At 45.6% G+C, this 24,357-nt stretch overlaps 1 protein-coding gene across 3 annotated transcripts; it reads left to right on the top strand.

Annotated features, from left to right (window-relative positions):
• Positions 1 to 5,728: 5,728 nt before the first annotated feature.
• rps14 (ribosomal protein S14) lies at positions 5,729 to 15,733 on the top strand. Of its 3 annotated transcripts, none has more exons than XM_068044042.1 (5): positions 5,729 to 5,794; positions 8,799 to 8,948; positions 12,132 to 12,293; positions 14,365 to 14,441; positions 15,619 to 15,733. In XM_068044042.1, exons 2-5 carry the CDS (start codon positions 8,800 to 8,802, stop codon positions 15,684 to 15,686), a joined length of 456 nt encoding a protein of 151 aa, XP_067900143.1. In that variant the 5' UTR covers positions 5,729 to 5,794; position 8,799; the 3' UTR covers positions 15,687 to 15,733. The 3 variants fall into 3 exon arrangements, with proteins under 3 accessions (XP_067900143.1, XP_067900144.1, XP_067900142.1); XM_068044043.1 differs by lacking the exon at positions 5,729 to 5,794 and adding an exon at positions 5,883 to 5,905; XM_068044041.1 differs by lacking the exon at positions 5,729 to 5,794 and adding an exon at positions 6,226 to 6,322.
• The last annotated feature ends 8,624 nt before the right edge of the window (positions 15,734 to 24,357 follow it).

Here is a 24,357-nt window from a genome sequence, read left to right as displayed (position 1 = left end):
GGTGGAGCATATACCATTGCACTCCCTCAGTACTGTTGCTCTGACAAAGTAGCACTCCCTCAGTACTGACCCTCCAACAGTGTAGCACTTCCTCAGTACTACACTGGGAGTGTCACCTTGGATTATGTGCTCTAGTCTCTGGAGTGGGACTGACTCATCAGAGAGAGTGCTGCCCACTGAGCCAAGGCTGACATCATTACTTTATTTCAATGCAAAACTGTTGCTGCTTTTCTCCAAGTAGAAGAGAATCACAGAATTGTTACAGTGCAGAAGGAGGCCATTCGGCCCATCGTGTCCACACTGGCTCTCCGAAAGAGCAACTCCCTCAGTTCCATTCCCCTGCCTTCTCCCCATAACCCTGCACATTCTTCCTTTTCATATAACTGTCTAATTCCCTTTTGAATGCTTCAATTGAACCTGCCTCCACCACGTTCTCAGGCAGCGCATTCCAGACCTTAACCACTCGCTGCGTGAAAAAGCTTATGCTCATGTCACTTTTCCTTCTTTTACTAAATACTTTAAATCTGTGCCCTCTTGTTCTCGATCCTTTCATGGGTAGGAACAGTTCCTCTCTTTCTACCCTATCCAGACCCCTCATGATTTTTAATACTTCTATCAAATCACCTCTCAGCCTTTTCTTATCCAAGGAAAATAGTCCTAACTTCTCCAATCTATCTTCATAACTGAAATTCCTCATCCCTGGAACCATTCTCGTGAATCTTTTCTGTACTCTCTGCACTGTCTTCACGTCTTTCCTCAATTGCAGCGCCCAGAACTGGACACAATACTCCAGATGAGGCCAAACTAGTGTTTTATACAAGTTCAACATAACTTCCTTGCTCTTGTACTCTATGCCCTTATTAATAAAGCCCAGGATACTGTATGCTTTATTAACCAATCTCTCAACCTGTCCTGCCATCTTCAATGACTTACACACATATACACCCAGGTCCCTCTGCTCCTGCACCCCCTTTAGAATTGTACCCTTTATTTTATATTGTCTCTCCAAGTTCGTCCTACCAAAATGAATCACTTCACATTTCTCTGCATTGAATGTCATCTGCCACCTGTCCACCCATTCCACCAACTTGTCTATGTCCTTTTGAAGTTCTACACTATCCTCCTCACAGTTCACAATGCTTCCAAGTTTTGTATCATCTGCAAATTTTGAAAGTGTACCCTGTACACCATGGTCTAGGTCATTAATATATATCAGGAAAAGCGAGGGTCCCAACACTGATCCCTGGGGAACTCCACTACAAACCTTCCTCCAGCCTGAAAAACATCCATTAACCACTACTCTTTGTTTCCTGTCACTCAGCCAATTTCGCATCTATGTTGCTACTGTCCCTTTTATTCCATGAGCTACATGTTTGCTCACAAGTCTGTTGTGTGGCGTTGTATCAAACACCTTTTGTACACCACATCAACAGCATTGCCCTCATCAACCCTCTCTATTACCTCCTCAAAAAATGCCAGCAAGTTAGTTAACCATGATATCTTAGAAGGTTCCTCAAGAGAAGGCCATATGGGTAGAACTTAAAAACAAAAAGGGGGCAATCACTTGGCTGGGAATGTACTACAGACCTCCAAACAGTCAGGGAGAGATAGAGGAGCAAATATGTAGGCAAATCTCAGAGAGGTGTAAAAATAATAGGGTATTACTAGTAGGGGATTTCAACTTCCCCAATATTAACTGGGATACTTTTTGTTTTATTCATTCATGGGATGTAGGCATCACTGGCCAGGCCAGCATTTATTGCCCATCCCTAATTGCCCTTGAGAAGGCGGTGGTGAGCTGCCTTCTTGAACCGCTGCAGTCTAGGTGGGGTAGGTACACCCACAATGCTGTTAGGATGGGAGTTCCAGGATTTTGACCAAGCGACAGTGAAGTAACGGCGATATAGTTCAAAGTCAGGATGGTGTGTGACTTGGAGGGGAATTTGCAGGTGGTGGTGTTCCCATGTATTTGCTGCCCTTGTCCTTCTAGTTGGTAGAGGTCGCTGGTTTGGAAGGTGCTGTCTTGGTGCCTTGGTGCATTGCTGCAGTGCATCCTGTAGATGGTACACACCGCTGCCACTGTGTGTCAGTGGTGGAGGGAGTGAATGTTTGTAGATGGGGTGCCAATCAAGCGGGCTACTTTGTCCTGGATGGTGTCGAGCTTCTTGAGTGTTGTTGGATCTGCACCCATCCAGGCAAGTGGCGAATATTCCATCACACTCCTGACTTGTGCCTTGTAGATGGTGGACAGGCTCTGGGGAGTCAGGAGGTGAGTTACTCGCCACAGGATTCCTAGCCTTTGACTTGCTCTTGTAGCCATGGTATTTATATGACCACTCCAGTTCAGTTTCTGGTCAATGGTAGCCCCTAGGATGTTGATAATGGGGGATTCAGCGATGGTAATGCCATTGAATGTCAAGGGGAGATGGTTGTGTGGCGCAAATGTTACTTGCCACTTATCAGCCCAAGCCTGGATATTGTCCAGGTCTTGCTTCATTTCGAACATGGACTGCTTCAGTATCTGAGGAGTCATGAATGGTGCTGAACATTGTGCAATCATCAGCGAACATCCCCACTTCTGACCTTATGATTGAAGGAAGGTCATTAATGAAGCAGCTGAAGATGGTTGGGCCTATGACACTACCCTGAAGAACTCCTGCAGTGAAGTCCTGGAGCTCAGACGATTGACCTCCAACTACCACAACTATCTTCCTTTGTGCTAGGTATGACTCCAGCCAGCGAAGGGTTTTCCCCCTGATTCCCATTGACCTCAGTTTTGTTAGGGCTCCTTGATGCTAAACTCGGTCAAATGTTGCCTTGATGTCAAGGGAGGAGATAGCAGGGGCTCTGACACAAATTTTCAAATCCTCTCTGGCCACAGGAGAGGTACCAGAGGACTGGAGGACAGTGAATGTGGTACCATTATTCAAGAAGGATATCAGGGATAAACCAGGTAATTACAGGCCAGTGAGGCCAACATCAGTGGTTGGGAAACTATTGGAAAAAATTCTGAGGGACAGGATTAATCTCCACTTGGAGAGGCAGGGATTAATCAGGGATAGTCAGCATGGCTTTTTCAGGGGAAGATCGTGTCTAACTAACTTGATTGAATTTTTTGAGGCAGTGACTAGATGTGTAGATGAGGATAAAACAGTTGATGTAGTCTACATGGACTTCAATAAAGCTTTTGATAAGGTCCCGCATGGGAGATTGGTTAAGAAGGTAAGAGCCCATGGGATCCAGGGCAATTTGGCAAACTGGATCCAAAATTGGTTTAGTGGAAGGAGGCAGAGGGTGATGGTAGAGGGTTGTTTTTGCGAGTGGAAGCCTGTGACCAGTGGGGTACCGCAGAGATTGGTGCTGGGACCCTTGCTGTTTGTTGTGTACATTAATGATTTAGACGTGAATACAGGAGGTATGATCAGTAAGTTCACAGATGACACGAAAATTGGTGCTGTCATAAATAGTGAGGAGGAAAGCCTTAGATTACAGGATGTTAGAGATGGGCTGGTAAGATGGGTGGAGCTGTGGCAAATGGAATTTAATCCTGAGAAGACGTGACGTGATGCATTTTGGGAGGACTAACAAGGCAAGGGAATATAGAATGGATGGTAGGAACCTAGGAAGTACAGAGGGTCAGAGGGACCTTGGTGTACTTGACCATAGATCACTGAAGGCAGCAGCACAGGTAGATAAGGTGGTTAGGAAGGCATATGGGATACTCGCCTTTATTAGCTGAGGCACAGAATCTCAGAGCAGGGAGGTTATGATGGAGCTGTATAATACACTGGTTAGGCCACAGCTGGAGGACTGCATACAGTTCTGGGCATCACACTATAGGAAGGATGAGATTGCACTGGAGAGGGTGTAGAGGAGATTCACCAGGATGTTGTCTGGGCTGGAGAATTTCAGCTATGAAAAGAGTCTGGAAAGGCTAGGATTGTTTTCCTTAGAGCAGAGAAGGCTGAGGGGAGATATAATTGAGGTACACAAAATTATGAGGGGCATTGATAGGTTAGATAGGAAGAAACTTTTTCCCTTAGTGGAGGGGTCAATAACCAGAGGGCATAGTTTTAAGGTAAGGGGCAGGAGGCTTAAAGGGGATTTGAGGAAAATCTTTTTCACCCAGAGGGTGATTGGAATCTGGAACGTACTGCCTGAAGAGGTGGTAGAGGTAGGAACCCTCACAACATTTAAGAAGTATTTAGATGAGCACTTGAAACGCCATAGCAAACAAGGCTACGGGCCAAGTGCTGGAAAATGGGATTAGAACGGTTAGGTGCTCAATGGCCGGTACATGCACGATGGGCCGAAGGGTCTGTTTCTGTGCTGTATGACTCTATGACTCTATGACATGATTTTCCCTTTAGAAATCCCTGCTGGCTTTCCTTAATTAACTCATATTTGTCCATGTGACTATTAATTTTGACCCAAATTATTTTTTCTAGAAGTTTTCCCACCACCAAAGTTAAACTGACTGGCCTGTAGTTGCTGGGCTTATCTTTACACCCTTTTGTGAACAAGGGTGTAACGTTTGCAATTCTCCGGTCCTCTGGCACCACCCCCGAGTCTAAGAAAGACTGAAAAATTATGATTTACTGAAAAATCACTTCCCCTCTGGACCTTCTATATTCAGCCTGGTTCTCAATAGTATTTTCTACCTGGCATCTGTCAGAAGCACACTTTTTCTGCTTTATCTTAATTTCTACCTCTTTTCTCATCCAGGGAGCTCTGGATTTGTTTGCCCTACTTTTCCCCTTCAAGGGAACATACCTTGACTGTGCCCAAACTTTCTCTTCTTTGAAGGTAGTCCATTGTTCATCTACCGGTTTTCCTGCCAGCTTTTGACTCCAATTTATTCGCCCCAGCTCCATTCTTACCCCATTGAAGTTGGCCTTCCCCCAGTTAATTATTCTCACCCTGGATTGCTTCTCCATAGTCAGCCTAAACCTTATGATACAAAGATCACTGTCCCCTAAATGCTCTCCGACTGACACTTGATCTACCTCACTCCCAAGAACCAGGTCGAGCAGTGCCTCATTTCTCGTTCGCCTTGCAAAAGACTGTTGTAGAAAATTTTTCTGAACACACTCTTGCGCCTCACTGCCTTTTACTACCATCTCAGTCTATGTTTGGATAAGTAAAGTCCCCTGTTAAAACTACACCATAATTCTGCACCTCTCTGTAATTTCCTTGCAAATTTGTTCCTCCATGTCCTTCCCCCTGGCTGGTGGCCTATAGACATCACCGAGCAATGTAACTGCATCTTTTTTGCTCCTTCACTCCAGCCAAATTGATTCTGTCCTGGACCCCTCTGGGACATACTTTTTCTCCAGCACTGCAATGCTCTCCTTAAACAATACCGCCACCCCTCCCGCTTTTTCCCATCACATCAATGTGGACATGCACATCTAAATATATTTAAACTTACAGAGCTAAATAAAAACTTTCCCTATGTTAAAAAAAAATCCTTCAATGGCAGTTTTGAAGGTGTCGTTGCTGAGAGGTTTGTCCTTTCTGGTATTCCGTCGAGCAGATTTGCCCCGCTAGCGGCGCCATCTTTCTGCGGGGCAGTTTAAAAGACCACTATTTAGAATAAAATCCATAAAATTTAATATTGTACAACAATACAAACGAGTTTTAAGTCAAATATTTCAAGGCGTCTAAAATATTCAGGTTTTCCTTTCAGAAATAATTTTTGTGTGTGTGCGCGCGCGCTGGTGGGGAGATGGTTTTGCGCATGTGCGAGCACGCAGACCTCTCTTTCTGGTTGTGGCTCCGCTGGAAGCGGCAGGTAGGAGCTGAGTGGCGGCGGCAATCCGACTCCATCAGCCAGTATAAATACCTCATGCAGCGGCATCGCCCGCCTCCACCTCACCGGCCAACCCCAGCATGCTGATATCAGGTGGAATTGGGCTGGCCATGTTTAAGCCGAGGATTTTGTGGGGACTTTTTCCCGTGCGGGAGTGCTAGGCCGCAGGCGGAGCTGTTCCCCGTGCGGGAGCGCTAGGCCGCAGGCGGAACTGTTCCCCATTGGAGGAGGGAGGGGAGGTGGACGACCGTTCTGTAATAAGGGAGGGGTGGGGAACCAGGTCGGTGAGGAAAGCCCGGGTACTGGGGCTGTGAGCCCGGTAAAATCCCCGGCCTGGAGCAGGGCCCGGGGTGGGGGTAATCTTCGCTCAGTTTAAACGCAGTGAAATAATATAAAACGTTGGAATTTTCCAGACAGACTTGCATTTGTAAAGCGCCTTTCACAGCCTCAGGACGTCCTAAAGCGCTTCACAGCCAATGGAGATAATTGGCCAAAGAAGTAGATGGGAAGGTGAGGGCGAATTCTGCTTTTACACAGCGAGTTGTTGTGATCTGGAACATGCTGCCTGAAAGGGCAGTGGAAGCAGATTCAGTAGTAACTTTCAAAAGGGAATTGGATAAATACTTGAAAAGGAAAGTTTTATAGGGCTATGGGTAGTGAGGGAGAGCAGGGGTGTGGGACGAGTTGTATCGGTCTTTCAAAGATCCAGTATGTGCATGATGGGCTGAATGGCTGCCTCCTGTGCTGTAAGATCTTTGATTATAAAAACAAGAAATGCTGGAACCACTCAGCAGGTCTGGCAGCATCTGTGAAAAGAGAAACAGAGTTAATGTTTCGGGTCAGTGACCCTTCTTCGGATCTTTGGCTCTGTTGAAATGCAGTCAGTGTTGAGATGTAGGAAATGTGGCAGCCAATTTGTACACAGCAAGCTCCCACAAACAGCACTGTAAAAAAAAAAATGACCAGGTAATCTCGTTTAGCAATCCCGGTGGAGGTGTTAATATTGTTACAGGACTCCGAGAAGCATCCCTACAATCTTGCAGCCATACCTGCAAGTTTTTTCGTTTCCAAATGTTGATTAAATCCCTTTTTTAATGTTGTGCTGGAATCTTCCAATTCTGGCCTCTTGTCCATCACCCACTTTCATCACACATTGATGCCCTAAGCTCTGTGATTCCTTCCAGAGACTCCTCTCCCCTCCTTTAAGATGCTCCTTAAAACCTACCTCTTTGACTAAGCTTTTGGTCACCTATCCATATGCCATCCCCCTTGGATTTATGTTAATTTTTGTTCAGTTATGTTAAAGGTAATGTCTAGATGTAAGTTGTTGCTGAAGTAAAAGTGCTGGAAGCACTCTAGGTCGGGTAGCATCTGTCGAGAGCGAAACAGTTAATTTTTCAGGTCGATGATTTTTCATTTTTTCTGGTAAAAGGTCATCGCCCCATTTTTGGCACATACTGTTTATCTCAGGTTTCCTCTAGGATGCCTCTATTGTCAAGTCTAGATTGCAGACTTGAATCGCTGGAGTGGGACACTCGACCTGGTTCAGAGGGGAGAGTGTTAACCCACTGAGCCACAGCTGAGAGATCTAACCATGAACATTGTAAATAAGCATGTTCTTCAAATGTTGCAGTAATAAAGAACAGTGATAGGAAAGTCTGGAATTACGTAGCAAGTCTGTCCATACCTGAAAGCCAAATGACAGGTTTTCGACACTTCATTTAAGTTGGCACTATTGGCTCCAAACAATAATGTCTTTATTCATTCTGATATCCTTGGTTTTGTGTGCTGATATTTTTGGTTAATGTTTCATGTGCTTTTTTTAATAAAAAAACTTTAGAAGTTGGGATGTAGGCTCACTTTATAGCAGATTTTTGCTATAAGCAGACCAAACACACACAGGTTACATTGCAAGATGTGCATTGCGTTGCTTGGTCACACTATGCCTGGACTGTTTGGAGGATTCTGAAGCATCATCATAGTCAACAACAACGGAAAACGGTTTTAAGGTGGGGGGGGGGGGTCAAAACAGAATCCTTTAATTTAGAATAAAATACCAGGAGTAAATTGGTGAGAACTGCATATGCAGCACTGTGCATTAGCTTTTTATTTTTACATTTTTGTGAAAGGAGCAACTGGTGAGTTGTCCCAGACACTCTAATTCACACCGTGCTCGCAGCGCACTGCTTATAGGTGTGTGTCAGAGTTGAGAATCTGTACAAATTGGAAGCAGATAGTTGCTCCGGGTTAAGTGCAGGTTAAGTTACGTCACGGCTGCTCGGTGCTGTTGATGTCGTTCCCCCTGCAGAAAGGAACACGTTTCATACTATCCTTGTTAGTCTAGCACCCTCCGGCTGACAGGGACGCTTTGTCACGTACATACCCGTTAATTGTTTACATATAAACTGGTTAATGCTGGGCGGGGAGTTAGTCCCTCTCTCCCACTGCTACTCTCCCTCACCGGCCATAAGGTGAGCTGGTAAATAGCACAGTGAGCTGGTCCTTTTGTGCTCTCTTAATAGTCAGTTGTGGCTTATTGGGTAGCACCATCACCTTTTGATTCTGAAGATTGTGGGTTCCAGCCTCACTCCAGAGACTTGAGCACAAAAATCTAGGCTGATGCTCCCAGTGGGGTACTAGGGAGTGCTGCACTGTCAGAGGTGTTGTCTTTCAGATGAGATATTAAACTGAGGCCCCATCTGCCCCCTCAGTTGAATGTAAAAGATCCCACGGCCGCTATTTTTAAGAGGAGCAGTAGAGTTATCCCCAGTGTCCTGGCCAATATTTATCGCGTAGTCAAAATCACTTTAATAAACACGAATTATTTGGACATTATCAAATGGCTGTTTGTGGGAACATATTGGCTGTTGCATTTCCTATGTTGAAGTGCTTTGGGATGTCCTGAAGGGCTGTATAGAAATGCAAGTTTTTTTTTTTGCGCCCTGTTTTATGGCTCATGTTGCATTGATGTGCTTTCTTCTTTCAGAATGGCTCCTCGTAAGGGTAAAGAAAAGAAGGAAGAACAGGTGATTAGTTTGGGGCCGCAGGTGGCTGAAGGAGAGAATGTTTTCGGAGTTTGCCACATCTTCGCTTCCTTCAACGATACTTTTGTCCATGTAACAGACTTGTCCGGCAAGTAAGTAGGAGTTTAAACAATACTACTTGGAGAGATTTATGGAATAAAAACAGAAAGCACTGGAAATACACAGCAGGTGAAGCAGCATCTGAAAGGGTTCGATAAATTTTGTGTTGTGAGCTGGTGGTTTTCAAATATTCTGTACGACACCTTCCCCAGTGATACTTGAATCATTAAATCTCACGGTACGTATGTACAATCTACAGCACAGAAACAGGCCATTTGGGCCAACTGGGTTATGTTCCATATGAGCCTCCTCATACCTCTGAAAACTTGCCCTTTCAGCATGTCCTAATCCTTTCTCATGTTTATTTCACTTTGCTTTAACTACATTTATGCTACTTGTGTCAACTTCTCCTTGTGAGAGAGTTCCACATTCTCACCACTGAATAAAGAAGTTTCTCCAGAATTCCCTATTGGATTTATTAGTGACTGTCTTTTGGTTAATGGCCACCTGCTCTGGTCTCCCTCATAAATGGAAACGTCATAGAGTTGTACAGCACAGGAACAGGCCCATTGGCCCATTGTGTCTGTGCCGGCTATCAAGCACCTAACTATTCTAATCCCATTTTCCAGCACTTGGCCCGCAGCCTTGTATACTATGGCGTTTCAAGTGCTCATCTAAATACTTCTTAAATATTGTGATGGTTCCTGCCTCTGTCACCACTACAAGCAGTGTTCCAGATTCCAACCACCCTCTGGGTGAAAAAAAGTGTCCTCAAATCCCCTCTAAACCTCTTGTCCCTTACCTTAAATCTATGCCCCCTGGTTATTGACCCCTCCGCTAAGGGAAAAAGTTTCTTCCTATTTGCCCTATCTGTGCCCCTCATAATTTTGTATATCTCAATTATGTCCCCCTCAGCCTTCTCTGCTCTAAGGGAAACAACCCTAGCTTTTTCAGTCTCTCTTCAAAGCTGAAATGCTCCAGCCCAGGCAACATCTTGGTGAATCTCCTCTGCACCCTCTTCAGTGTAATCATATCCTTCCTATAGTGTGGTGCCCAGAACTATACACAGTACTCCAGCTGTGGCCTAACTAGCGTTTTCGACATCTCCATCATAACCGCCCTGCTCTTATATTCTATGCCTCGGCTAATAAAGGCAAGTGTCCCATACGTCTTTCTAACCACCTCTCCCTGTGCTGCCGCTTTCAGTGATCTATGGTCTAGTACACCAAGGTCCCTCTGTACTTCCTCGGGTCCTACGATCCATAGTATATTCCCTTGCCTTGTTAGTCCTCCCAAAATGCATCACCTCACACTTCTCGGGATTAAATTCCATTTGCCACTGCTCCGCCCATCTATATCATCCTGTAATCTAAGGCTTTCCTCCTCACTATTTACGGCATCACCAATTTTCGTATCATCTGCGAACATACTGATCATACCTCCGATATTCACATCTAAATCGTTAATGTACTGCGTCTCTATGTTTAGCTTATCGAACCCCATCATTATTTTAAAGATGAAAGCAAAATACTGCAGATGCTGGAAATCTGAAATAAAAACAAGAAATGCTGGAAATACTCAGCAGGTCTGGCAGCATCTGTGGAGAGAGAAGCAGAGTTAACGTTTCAGGTCAGAGACCCTTCTTCAGAACTTCAGAATAATTTTAAAGACCTCTGTCAGGTCACCCCTCCGTCTTCTCTTTTCTGTGTACACTTAGTGAAGGGGTGCAAAGGCCTCCCTGGTTGAGTCAGTGGATAATTGCATTTTTATATATCATTCTTGAAGGGTTTTGATAGAGTAAATGAGGAGAAACTGTTTGCAGTGCAGGGCATTTGGGAACCAAAGGGCAGAGATTTAAGATAATTGGCAAAAGAGCCAGACGGGACATGGGATTTTTTTTCACACAGTAAGTGGTTGTGATTTGGAATGCACTGCCTGACAGGATGTTGGAAGCAGATATAATAGTAACTTTCAAAAGGGAATTGAATCAATAGCTTGAGAAAGCAACATGTGCAGGGGTGGGACTGATTGGCTAGCTCTTTCAAAGAGCAGGAACGATGGGCTGAATGGCCTCATGTACTATATCATTCAGTGTTTTCCCACTAAAATGTATATACCAAAAGGTGCCACGGGTCTGTAGGGTTAGCTGTCTCAGTACCAATAGCTAGCTAAAGGGAGAAAATTGGTTGACATTGAATGCTGATCTCGATTCAGTGTCCGTAGGTGAGGGAATAGCGAGGTGAGCACAGAATAGGGCTGAACTGTGTCCTTCTGCATTTGAATCACCTGCTGCCACTCGACACTTGCGTTGAAGGATCACTTGGGCGATGCACTGAGGAGTCCATGAAACGCCTCCTCCCCCAGCCTCAAGCCAGCACTGCTGGGCTGTACATCTTGAACACATCTGCAGATTTCTCCAGCTGAATTGTGCAGAGTATTAATGTAAAAATTGACCAGATTAACACACCGATTCTGTCGTCAGTACCCATAGATTACAGAAAGCACCCCAGAGTGCAGGAAAAGTTACGTCATAGCTGTTAAGTGCTGTTGATGTCGTTCCCCCTGCAGAAAGGAACCCGTTTCATACTATCCTTGTCAGTCCAGCACCCCCGGCTGACAGGGACGCTTGGTCACGTACAAACAATCTAGAACTCTCTGCCTCACTGCCCTGGTGGCCTAAAGTAAAATCACTGTCCTCTGCACTGCTGAATCTAATTTACACTGTTAGCTGATCTTCAGCTTGGGCACCACAGTTGCCCTGCGTGTCTCGGAGGTAGCCATAGTTGACACTCTGACCTGTGCTTTTTTTTTGGATGTCTGGTAGGGGTTAGGCTGTGAGGGTCTCGCCAATCAAATAGCTTGCTGACACTCACTCAACCTGGAGCCCTGTAATTAGCCCCTGGTGAATCAAGTAGTGTCCTCACCCAGTGACTAATCATTACCTGGTGACTTGGGAATGCATCCAGTTAAGACGGCACTGATGTGCAGTGAAGTCCCAACTCACCAGGTGTTCATCATAGCCCGGAGGTGAAGAAAGATTGCCAAATAAACTAACTATTCCTGATTTCCCTCATCAAGATGGTTTTAAACTCTGGTAACGGAGCAAGATTCCTGTGAATGGCCCAGCGAAAGGATCACTGTTTGGTGCCGGTTGTGTTTATTTTTTGTCATGCATGCATTTGTTGAATCATCTTCCTCCTCCATCTGTTTTGTGACCTGGCTGTCGTTTGTCACAGGGAAACCATCTGCCGCGTCACTGGTGGGATGAAGGTGAAGGCAGACCGAGATGAGTCCTCCCCTTACGCAGCCATGTTGGCTGCTCAGGATGTGTCTCAGAGATGCAAGGAGCTGGGGATCACTGCCCTACACATCAAACTGCGCGCCACTGGAGGCAACAGGTCAGAGCTTATTAATAGTTTTAAGGGGAGGGGCGATGGTGAGGGTGGGAAATATGATCAAAGTTGTGGATGTTGCTGAAATATCGATACTGTTTCAGTCTCTGGGCAGTGTGTAGCCTCTTAATGCCTTATTAAATCTAACTTGCAATGAAAAGTTTTGCTTTGAGGGAGCAGGAGATTGAAAGTGCGTGTATGCTTTGGAATCGGAAACGGTGGGACAAAAGTAATGAGTAGTACCCAAAAAAGGATTTAAAAGTTGGAACTCTTTTCCCATTGATGCTTTTTATCCGTCTTTAATTTTTTTTGTGATGCGGTGACAACAGGTGCAAGCTAAATGCATTTCCAAACAGCGTTGTAACCTGTAACAGATTTAACATTGTATGAACATAATAATTTGGAGCAGGCGTAGGCCATTCGGCCCCTCAGCCTGCTCCGCCATTTGGTTAGATCATGGTTGATCTGATTATGCCTTCGCTTTACTTTGCTGTCTATCTGCTATAACCTTAGATTCTTGATTGACAAAAGAGTCAATCTAACTCAGCCTTAAAAATAATCAATGACCCTGTCTCCACTGCTCTCTGGGGAAGAGAATTCCACGGACTAACCACCTTCTGAGAGAAAAATTTCTCATCTCCTTAAATGGGAGACCTGTGTCCCCTGGTTCTATTCTCGTTTATGAGGGGAAGCATCCACCATGTCCAATCCCCTCTGGATCTTGTATGTTTCAATAAGATCACCTCTCATTCTTCTAATGGATACAGGGCCAACCTTTCCTCGTAAGATAACCCCTTCATCCCAGGAATCAGTTGAGTGAACCTTCTCTAAACTGCTTCTAATGCAATTATATCCTTTAAGTAAAGAGACCAAAATCGTATTCCAGATGAGGTCTCACCAACGGCCTGTATAACTGTAGTAAAACTTTCCTACTTTTGTGCTTGATTCTCCTTATGATAAACGACAACATTCTTCAACATTTGCCTTCCTAATCACTTGCTATACCTGCATACTAACCTTTTGTCGTCCATGTACCAGGCCACCCAGATCCCTCTATTGCAGAGTTCTGCAGTCTCTTGCGCTTTAAATAATATACTGCTTTTCTATTCTTCCTGCCAAAGTGGACAAGTTCACCTTTTCCCAGCCTGTAAATAATCATATCCCAAAGATTACAGGAAGAGCTCCGGATTATGTGCAGGTTAAGTTACGTCGCAGCTGCTCAGTGCTGTTGATGTCGTTCCCCCTGCAGAAAGGAACCCGTTTCATACTATCCTTGTTAGTCTAGCACTCTTCGGCTGACAGGGACGCTTGGTCACGTACAAACGATTTAAAATGCTACACCGTTAGAGGTGTCGTCTTTCAGCTGAGGCTTTAAACCCAGGCCCTGCCTGCCTCCTCACATGGACGAAAAAGATCCCATGCTGCTAGTTTGACATCAAAATGGTGTCAGCCATGGTTTGGCAGGTTGCACACTTACCTCTTAAAAACAGAAAATGCTGGAAATACTCTGATCTGGCAGCATCTGTGAAGAGAGAGAATTAACGTTTCAGTCGATAACTTTACATTAAAACTGATGAAACAGCCATTAACCTAAAACGCGAGCTATCTCTATTTCTCTTTCCACAGATGCAGCTGAGTAATTCAAGCATTTTCTATTTTCAGATTTCCTGCATCTGCATTATTTTACTCGTGAGTTTTTAAAGTCCCACTCCAGGAACTGGGGCACATAATCCAGGCTGACAGTCTGAGTCAACGGTGCTTTGATTGGCTGTAAAGTTCTTTATGATATCTTGAGGTCACTATATAAATGCAGCTTCTTAAAATTGCATTTAAAAAGGATTGTGGATTTCTAGTCACGGGCATGTTCTGATTTAGGATTTAGCCATCCATGAGATGTCGATGTTAAGAACGTCCATTTTCAACCCGAACAAGCCAGCCAGTGAGAAATATTAAACACAGGCGAGTTTCAGGCGCTGGCAAGCTGCAATTTGGACATTGCTGCTCTGTTCAATTCATTGGCTTGTGGGATATACCACCCTGCCACTAACGTGAAAAGTTTTTAAATTCTTGTTTGCAGGACCAAAACCCCTGGACCCGGTGCACAGTCAGCCCTGAGAGCTCTGGCTCGATCTGGGATGAAAATTGGCCGAATTGGTGAGACATTATCCTCTTGTCGCTGAACATTTACTTTTAGAATATAAAGCCTGTGATGCACTTAAAGCTTAAGTGCAGGTTAAGTTACATCGCAGCTGCTCAGTGCTGTTGATGTCGTTCCCTCTGCAGATAGGAACACGTTTCATACTATCCTTGTCAGTCTAGCACTCCCCGGCTGACAGGGACGCTTGGTCACGTACAAATCCTTTTGAACAACCTGGTGGAATGTGGGCTCTGTGTAAAGTGTGTCGAGCCCAGGAGTGGGGATGCTCTGTGCTTCATTAGTCAGTATGTTGAGTGAGATGTGTTGTGGAGGGGATGATGGTTGTACTTGGGTGACACTGTCTCCTGGCTGGCACCTAGTCAGCAGTTTGCCAAGATTGCTTCAGCAGACCTTCCCACCACCCCCGCCCCCCCCTCATCTCCACTATCGAAAGGGGTGAGGATGGCAATGTAATGAGAACACGATCACCTCCAAGTTACCGACCATCGTAATTGAAAGCCAGCATTTATTGCCCATCCTTGATTGCTCTGTGAAGGTTAAAATGGATCACCTTTTGTTGAATATGACTTGAGTGGCTTTCTAGGCCACTTAAGAGTCAAGCCACGCTGGTGTGGAACTGGACTTAAATGTACAGCCAGACTGGGCAAAGCCAGAAGTAGTCATTCAGCAGTATTTCACTCTGGATGTGGGAGTGTTGTCTTCATGGGGGAATGGTGATGAATTTAGATGAACAGAAGGGGTTAGGTGTTCAGGAACATGTCTTCAGATCCCAGATTGCAGGCTCAGGGGCCTGGGCTAATGATACAGAGACAAGAGTTCAAATCCCACCACAACAGCAGCTGGGAAATTTAAATTCAGTTAAGATTCTGAAATACGAAGTTGGTATCAGTAATCGTGAGCATGAAACTACTGAACTGGTCTCTGTATTGTTGGTCCACTAGGCTGCTGTACTCTTGAAATATTTGAGGAAATAATGGGATAAAGAGGTATGGAAATTTGGGCATAATAAAATGGCAGGAAGGGATGGATGGGCTGAATAGCCTGTCAATGTTGTGTCCCAAGATAATCAGGGTGATTGGATTTAGAAACTAGACAGTGTTGACTATGTTGTTTCTGCCCTGCACAATGCCTGATTTCCTCCTTTGTTTGACTGTGTTTTTGTTGCTCTGGCAGAGGATGTTACTCCCATTCCGTCGGACAGCACTCGCAGAAAGGGAGGTCGCAGAGGTCGTCGTTTGTAAATGTTTTCTGTATGTACCAGTACAACTAATAAAAGAGTTCTACTGATCACTGCCGTTTGTTCTCATTTCCCTTGGCTGATGAGGGACTTTAGTTATATGGAGACACTAGAGCAGAGAATGCTAAGCAAAGACGAGACATCCAAAATGTGCACCCTGTTTGGCACATGGAAATCCAATAAGCCTGAAATTGGGTTGATCTGAGCCTGCTTAAAACCTGGAGGTAGCACTGCACTGTCGCAGGTTCCATCTTTCAAATGAGAAGTTAAAAACGAAGGCCCTGCCTGCCCTCTCTGGATATAAAAGGCCCTGCGGCTATAATTTTGAAGGAGGCGTCTCATTCTCCCCAGTGCCCCTGGGGAGAGGAGATAGGGGAAGCGTTAAATGAATATTTTTCGTCAGTATTTACAGTAGAGAAAGAAAATGTTGTCGAGGAGAATACTGAGATTCAGACTACTAGGCTAGATGGGATTGAGGTTCACAAGGAGGAGGTGTTAGCAATTTTGCAAAGTGTGAAAATAGATAAGTCCCCTGGGCCAGATGGGATTTATCCTAGGATTCTCCGGGAAGCCAGGGAGGAGATTGCAGAGCCTTTGTCCTTGATCTTTATGTCGTCATTGTCGACAGGAATAGTGCCGGAAGACTGGAGGATAGCAAATGATGTCCCCTTGTTCAAGAAGGGGAGTAGAGACAGCCCTGGTAATTATAGACCTGTGAGCCTTACTTCGGTTGTGGGTAAAATGTTGGAAAAGGTTATAAGAGACAGGATTTATAATCATCTTGAAAAGAATAAGTTCATTAGCGATAGCACGGTTTTGTGAAGGGTAGGTCGTGCCTCACAAACCTTATTGAGTTTTTCGAGAAGGTGACCAAACAGGTGGATTAGGGTAAAGCAGTGGATGTGGTGTATATGGATTTCAGTAAGGCGTTTGATAGGTTCCCCACGGTAGGCTATTGCAGAAAATACGGAAGTATGGGGTTGAAGGTGATTTAGAGCTTTGGATCAGAAATTGGCTAGCTGAAAGAAGGCAGAGGGTGGTGGTTGATGGCAAATGTTCATCCTGGAGTTTAGTTACTAGTGGTGTACCGCAACGATCTGTTTTGGGGCCACTGCTGTTTGTCATTTTTATAAATGACCTGGAAGAGGGTGCAGAAGGGTGGGTTAGTAAATTTGCGGATGACACGAAGGTCGGTGGAGTTGTGGATAGTGCCAAAGGATGTTGTAGGTTACAGAGGGACATAGATAGGCTGCAGAGCTGGGCTGAGAGATGGCAAATGGAGTTTAATGTGGAAAAGTGTGAGGTGATTCATTTTGGAAGGAGTAACAGGAATGCAGAGTACTGGGCTAATGGGAAGATTCTTGGTAGTGTAGATGAACGGAGATCTTGGTGTCCAGGTACATAAATCCCTGAAAGTTGCTACCCAGGTTAATAGGGCTGTTAAGAAGGCATATGGTGTGTTAGCTTTTATTAGTAGGGGGATTGGGTTTCGGAGCCACGAGGTCATGCTGCAGCTGTGCAAAACTCTGGTGAGGCCGCACCTGGAGTATTGCGTGCAGTTCTGGTCACCGCATTATCGGAAGGATGTGGAAGCTTTGGAAAGGGTGCAGAGGAGATTTACTAGGATGTTGCCTGGTATGGAGGGGAAGGTCTTACGAGGAAAGGCTGAGGGACTTGAGGTTGTTTTCGTTGGAGAGAAGGAGGAGGAGAGAGGTGACTGAATAGAGACATATAAGATAATCAGAGGGTTAGATAGGGTGGATAGTGAGAGTCTTTTTCCTCAGATGGTGATGGCAAACACGAGGGGACATAGCTTTAAGTTGAGGGGAGATAGATATAGGACAGATGTTAGAGGTAGTTTCTTTACTCACGGAGAGCAGTACGGGTGTGGAACGCCCTGCCTGCAACAGTAGTAGACTCTCCAACTTTAAGGGCATTTAAGTGGTCATTGGATAGACATATGGATGAAAATGGAACAGTGTAGGTCAGATGGTTTCACAGGTCGGCGCAACATCGAGGGCCGAAGGGCATGTACTGCGCTGTAATGTTCTAATTCTAATCTAATGCCCCGGTCAAGATTTATTCCTCAACCAACAGCAATATTTAAAAACCAAATCTGTTCATTATTACATTGGTGTCCGGGAGCTGCTGCATCCCCTACATTTATCCCATTGATGTTTGTGGGCAGTGCTGGTGCAGGATCGTCTACCTTTATAGAATGTTATGGGTCAGGAGGCCATTTAGCCCATCATGCCCCGTATGGACTGCAGCAGTTCAAGAAGGCAGCTCACCACCACCTTAAGGGCAATAAATGCTGGCCTAGCCAGTGACGCCCACATCCCATGAACAAATTAAAAAAAAATGGCTGTGCTATCTGATGAGTCACATTACCTGACAATCAAGTACTTATCCAATTCCCTTTTGAAAGTTAGTATTGAAACTGCTTCTACCGTCCTTACAGACAGTGTATTCCAGGTCATAATTTTTTTTTAATCTCTATTTTGTCAATCTGTTTGCTCGGTTCCTAATCATTTTGCCAGTGGAATCAGTTTCTCCGATTGTACTCATCAAAATCCATTATTTTGGATGTCTCGTCTTCACTTAGCATTCTCTGCTCTAGTCTCTCCATATAACTAAAGTCCCTCATTACTGATACCATTGTATTAAATCTCTGCATCCTCTCCAAGGCCTTGACATCCTTCCTAAAGTGGCCAACACTGTCTCTGCACAATACTCCAGCTGAGACCTAACATGACAATCATTACACTTCAAAAGAGGAGTGAAACATCTTTTGAGAAATGTTAACCTGATTTGTATGCAAATGCAAGGATTCTACAATCAATAACTTGTCTTAGTTATTGCACATTTAATGTAATAAAACATCTCCGTGCTTCACGTGTATGCTATCAAACAGAACAACACTAAGCCACATCAGGCAATTATGGGGCAGATGACAAAGATTCCTCAGGGAGGTTTTATGGAAAGTCTTACAGGTGAAGAGGTTTAAGGAGGGGATTGCAGAGTTTGAGCTGGACAGCTGAAGGCATAACTAGCAATTGTGAAACAATTAAGATGGGAGTGTGCAAGATGCCAGAATTAGAGGAGCGCAGAGATTTCGAGGGGATTTAGGGCTGTAGGAGGTTAGAGATGGGGGAAGGGTGAGGCCATGGAGGGATTGGAAAATGAGGATGAGAATTTTTCATTGATTTCCAGTTAAGCAATGCCATGATTTTAAAATCTCAACCTTGCCCTTCCCCATCACTCTAACCTCCAACTCTCTCTTTGGCCTCCTTATCTCGAGAGACAATGGGTAAGCGCCTGGAGGTGCTCAGTGGTGTGTGGAGCCGCGCCTGGAGTGGCTATAAAGGCCAATTCTAGAGTGACAGGCTCTTCCACAGGTGCTGCAGAAAAATTTGTTTGTCGGGGCTGTTACACAGTTGGCTCTCCCCTTGCGCCTCTGTCTTTTTTCCTGCCAACTGCTAAGTCTCTTTGACTCGCCACACTTTAGCCCCGCCTTTATGGCTGCCTGCCAGCTCTGGCAAACGTTGGCAACTGACTCCCACGACTTGTGATACATGTCGCAGGATTTCATGTCACGTTTGCAGACGTCTTTAAAGTGGAGACATGGACGGCCGGGGGGTCTGATACCAGTGGCGAGCTCGCTGTCCAATGTATCTTTGGGGATCCTGCCATCTTCTATGCGGCTCACATGGCCAAGCCATCTCAAGCGCCGCTGACTCAGTAGTGTGTATAAGCTGGGGATGTTGGCCGCCTCGAGGACTTCTGTGTTGGAGATAAGGTCCTGCCACCTGATGCCAAGTATTGTTTATGTTTAGAGATACAGCATTGAAACAGGCCCTTTGGCCCACTGAGTCTGTGCCGACCATCAACCACTCAATTATACTAATTCTACATTAATCCCATACTCCCTACCACATCCCCACCTGTCCCTATATTTCCCGACCACCTACCTATACTAGGGGCAATTTATAATGGCCAATTTACCTACCAACCTGCAAGTCTTTTGGCTTGTGGGAGGAAACCCACGCAGACACAGGGAAAACTTGCAAACTCCACACAGGCAGTACCCAGAATTGAACCCGGGTCGCTGGAGCTGTGAGGCTGCAGTGCTAACCACTGTGCCGCCCCTATTCTCCGGAGGCAGCGAAGATGGAATGAATTGAGACGTCGCTCTTGGCTGACATACGTTGTCCAGGCCTCGCTGCCATAGAGCAAGGTACTGAGGACACAGGCTTGATACACTCGGACTTTTGTGTTCCGTGTCAGTGCGCCATTTTCCCACACTCTCTTGGCCAGTCTGGACATAGCAGTGGAAGCCTTTCCCATGCACTTGTTGATTTCTGCATCTAGAGACAGGTTACTGGTGATAGTTGAGCCTAGGTAGGTGAACTCTTGAACCACTTCCAGAGCGTGGTCGCCAATATTGATGGATGGAGCATTTCTGACGTCCTGCCCCATGATGTTCGTTTTCTTGAGGCTGATGGTTAGGCCAAATTCATTGCAGGCAGCCGCAAACCTGTCGATGAGTCTCTGCAGGCACTCTTCAGTGTGAGATGTTAAAGCAGCATCGTCAGCAAAGAGGAGTTCCCTGATGAGGACTTTCCGTACTTTGGACTTCCCTCTTAGACGGGCAAGGTTGAACAACCTGCCATCTGATCTTGTGTGGAGGAAAATTCCTTTTTCAGAAGACTTGAATGCATGTGAAAGCAGCAGGGAGTAGAAAATCCCAAAAGGTGTGGGTGCGAGAACACACGCCACTCAGGATAGGAAAGGGGTCTGATGAGGAGCCACCATGTTGAATTGTGCCTTTCATATTGTCATGGAATGAGGTGATGATACTTAGTAGCTTTGGTGGACATCCAACCTTTTCTAGTAGTCTGAAGAGACCACGTCTGCTGACGAGGTCAAAGGCTTTGGTGAGATCAATGAAAGCAATGTCGAGGGACATCTGTTGTTCACGGCATTTCTCCTGTATCTGACGAAGGGAGAACAGCATGTCAATGGTCAATCTCTGCACGAAAGCCACACTGTGCCTCAGGGTAGACGCTCTCGGCCAGCTTCTGGAGCCTGTTCAGTGCGACTCGAGCAAAGACTTTCCCCACTATGCTGAGCAGGGAGATTCCACGGTAGTTGTTGCAGTCACCGCGGTCACCTTTGTTTTTATAGAGGGTGATGATATTGGCATCGCACATGTCCTGGGGTACTGCTCCCTCGTCCCAGCACAAGCATAGCAGTTCATGTAGTGCTGAGAGTATAGCAGGCTTGGCACTCTTGATTATTTCAGGGGTAATGCTGTCCTTCCCAGGGGCGTTTCCGCTGGCTAGAGAATCAATGGCATCACTGAGTTAGCACTGACCAACGCAAACAAATGGACCGCTGGGTTGAGCACTACCTAGAACTGTACTCCAGGGAGAATGTTGTCACTGAGACTGCCCTCAATGCAGCCCAGTCTCTGCCAGTCATAGATGAGCTGGAAATACAGCCAACCTCCAACTCTAACGCTCGGAACTATCTACAGTTCTGATCTCTTCAGCATTCTTGATTTAATCAGCTGCTCAAGTTCTGGAATTCCCACCCTAAACCTCTCTGCCTGTTTATCTGCTCCTTTAAAACATTCCTTAAAACCCATCGCTGTGACCAAACTTTTGATCACCTGTCATAATTGTGTCTGGGTGTCAAATTTCTCTAATAATATTCCTGTGAAGAGCATTGGGACGTTTTACTATACTAAAGGCATTATATAAATGCAAGTTATTAATGTTGCTGAGGGACAGCATTTGGATGAGAAATAGGTGTGGGCGAAGGCCAGATCCTTGGGGAACACCAGAGGTAACAATGCGGTAGCAGGAAGAGAAGCCATTACAAGTGATGTCTGGTTATGACCGCATGGACGGATTGGAATTAGACAAGGGCAGTCCCATCCAGCTGGACAACAAGAGGGGAGGTGTTGCAGGAGGATGATGTGGTTAACCATGTCAAAGGCTCCAGATTGGTCGAGAAGGACAAGGAAGTATAGTTTGGTCATAGGATATTATTTGTGGTTTCAAAGAGGGCTGTTTTAGTGTACTATAATCATAGGATTAAAACAAGGAGTTAAGGAAAGATGGGAACGGATTTGGGAAATAACCTTCGAGAAGAAAGAGGTTGAAGATGGGGATTATTTTGCAAGGATGGTAGGATCAAGGATGGTTTTTTGAGAAGAGGGTGATGGCAGATATTAAGGAGAGAGCACCTGAGGAGAGGGAGCAGTTATCAATATCAGCTAAAGGACTAGTGAAGGAAGTTGGGAGGTCAATAGTTTGGTGGGAAAAGGGAGTTGGAGGTGTGTCTCATGAATAAGATGAGCTCGGGGAGGTAGAGAAACTAGAGAAAGATGCAAGTTCAGGGTAGGGAGGAGGAAGTTTGACCCAGTGGGCTACGGGAAGGGAGGGAAGTGACGAAGGCAGATGGTCTCAGTCTTAGGGACAATGAGCTCCTCGCACTTGGAGATGAGAATGGAGGAGATGGGGAGGGGTTTAAGAAGTGGAAAAAAGAAGCCAGGGTTATCTTAGCATTCCAGGATGATTCTGGAATAGTGAGCATTTTCAGCAGATGAGAGCAGGGCCTGATCGCGCTTTATGTGGTGCAGCCAGATCTGGCGGTGGATGGCTCAACCAGTTGTCCACCATATCTGTTCCAGTCTGTGTCCTTTGAACTTAAGGGAGCAGAGATGATATAGCGGGGGAGCGACCGTGATGAGAGAGAATAATGGCTTTAATGAGGACAAGGGCATGGGGTGAGGGTGTGATTGAACAGATGCAGAGATGTTGTGAATGGTGGGCTAACAGCTAGACAGTTGGGAATCTGGAAGTGCTGTTGTAAGTGACTTGTGAGAGTTTTTTCTAGCGGTGGACTCAGAAGGCAGTAGAGTTGGGAGGGGTAAGGAGGATGTGAGTGGAGCAAGGAAATGATCAAAGATGTTCTTATCTGAGACTGACACAATATGAGTAAAGAGGCTGCGTGAGATAGCAAGGTCAAGGGCTGCTGTGAATGTGAGTTGGGGAGTTTATTTGGAGGGTGAGATTAAGGGAGGATAGGAGGGCAGTGAACCCCAGATGTGAGAGAGCATGATGAGTTGAGATGGAGGTTGAAATCACCAAGGACGCGGAGTCGCTCGGAGCAGAGACTGAGGGAGGAAAGCAGTGAGGCTATCAATGAGAAACTTGCTGTGGTAGTTGGGTGGGTGGTAGAGAATGAGGATTTTAAATGAGAGGTGAAAGGAGTGGAACAAGGTGTGATGATCAAAGGATCAGAAAGTGCCAGAGGAAGGAGACAGGCCAAAGTGTGATTCAGTGAGATGAGCCTCACTGTCAGTGCCACGGTCTGGGCAGAGCAAGTGGTAGAAGGTATAGCCAGGTGAGGAGGCTTTATTTCAGGGGAAGGTGCCTTCACCCCTCAGCCAGGTTTCCATCAAGATCAGGATGTTGATGTGACCATCCACAATAAGCTCATCGATAACAAGGGAGTTTGCTCACAAGTGAACAGACATTCTAGAGGACAATGTGAGAAGGGGCAGTGAGAGCTGATCCGCTGGCAGAGTGCACATTTGGAGGAATGAATGGGACAGGAAGGAGTTTTGAAAGATTATCCTTCAGCCGGTGTGCTGGGCTCTTTGGAGGATGTGAAGAGAGACACGGAGGAAAGCTATATGCTTATCAAAGGGAGTCAAGTTTGGGACGGTAGCAGGAGAGTAGGAAGGCCGAGGAGTACTGAAGAGTTGGTGTAGGGGTTTGGGAGGGCAGAATGCCCGAGAAGGGAGAAATGAAAGGAGGCATGACAATAGGAGAGAGGGGTCTAGGAGAGGGAAAAGAAGAAAATAAGCAAATACAAGTGAAGGACTTGGGACAGGAGAAGCAGCCAAAATGCGCACGCATATGGACACAGGAAGATTCAAATTACATAGGCCTAGTTATATAGCAAGATTAGGATAGATATGTCCTGGTAATAAATGGAGAACAAGAGACAAAAGGAGCGAATCCAGAGTTAAAGTCAGAGGTCCAGTAGTGAAATAACGTTAACAGAGATAATGTGGAGTTGATTTGCATTGATGAATTGTTGTCCCAGTGTGGAGGGCAATTGAATCCAGAAGCTATTTGAAAGGCGTAAATTGAAGTATTTAATAATTTTATCTGAAATTGTGGATTCCAAGGGGCGGTAATCTCACCCAAACAGCCCCACGGGAAACTGATGGAGTGGGTCAAGTGGCCATTTTACAGCCCACCCCGATTTTGCCCTCCATTGACTGACATTCAGTACGATGAGCCCAAAGGTCGTCTTCTGACTTATCACCCTACAATTGCCTTTCTGAACTCTACCTTCCTCTGACTCTGGTCTTTTGTGCATCCTAATTCTATGTTGTGGCTCAGTGGGTAGTATTCTTGCCTCTGACTCAGAAAAGTTGTGGGTTTAAATCCTCATCCAGAGACTTGAGCTCAAAATCCAGGCTGACATCTCAGTGCCATTACTGAGAGAGTGCTGCACTGTTGGAGGTGCTGCTTTTTGTGCGAGATGTTAAGCCAAGATCCCGTTAGCCACCTCAAGTGGCTATAAAAGATCTCATGACACTATTTTGAAGACGAGCAGGGGAGTTATCCCCAGTGTCCTGGCTAATATTT

Source organism: Heterodontus francisci, chromosome 12 (assembly GCF_036365525.1).
Source record: "Heterodontus francisci isolate sHetFra1 chromosome 12, sHetFra1.hap1, whole genome shotgun sequence".
Lineage (NCBI taxonomy): Eukaryota > Metazoa > Chordata > Chondrichthyes > Heterodontiformes > Heterodontidae > Heterodontus > Heterodontus francisci.
Note: the sequence above shows the minus strand (reverse complement) of the source record. Positions and strands in the feature narration are given on the sequence as shown.

What these genes read in the sequence shown, in the direction of transcription:
- rps14 (XM_068044041.1), top strand. An exon ending in GTAACAGACTTGTCCGGCAA is followed by an intron (nt 8,949 to 12,131) that starts GTAAGTAGGAGT and finishes CGTTTGTCACAG; the next exon opens with GGAAACCATCTGCCGCGTCA. An exon ending in GATGAAAATTGGCCGAATTG is followed by an intron (nt 14,442 to 15,618) that starts GTGAGACATTAT and finishes TTGCTCTGGCAG; the next exon opens with AGGATGTTACTCCCATTCCG.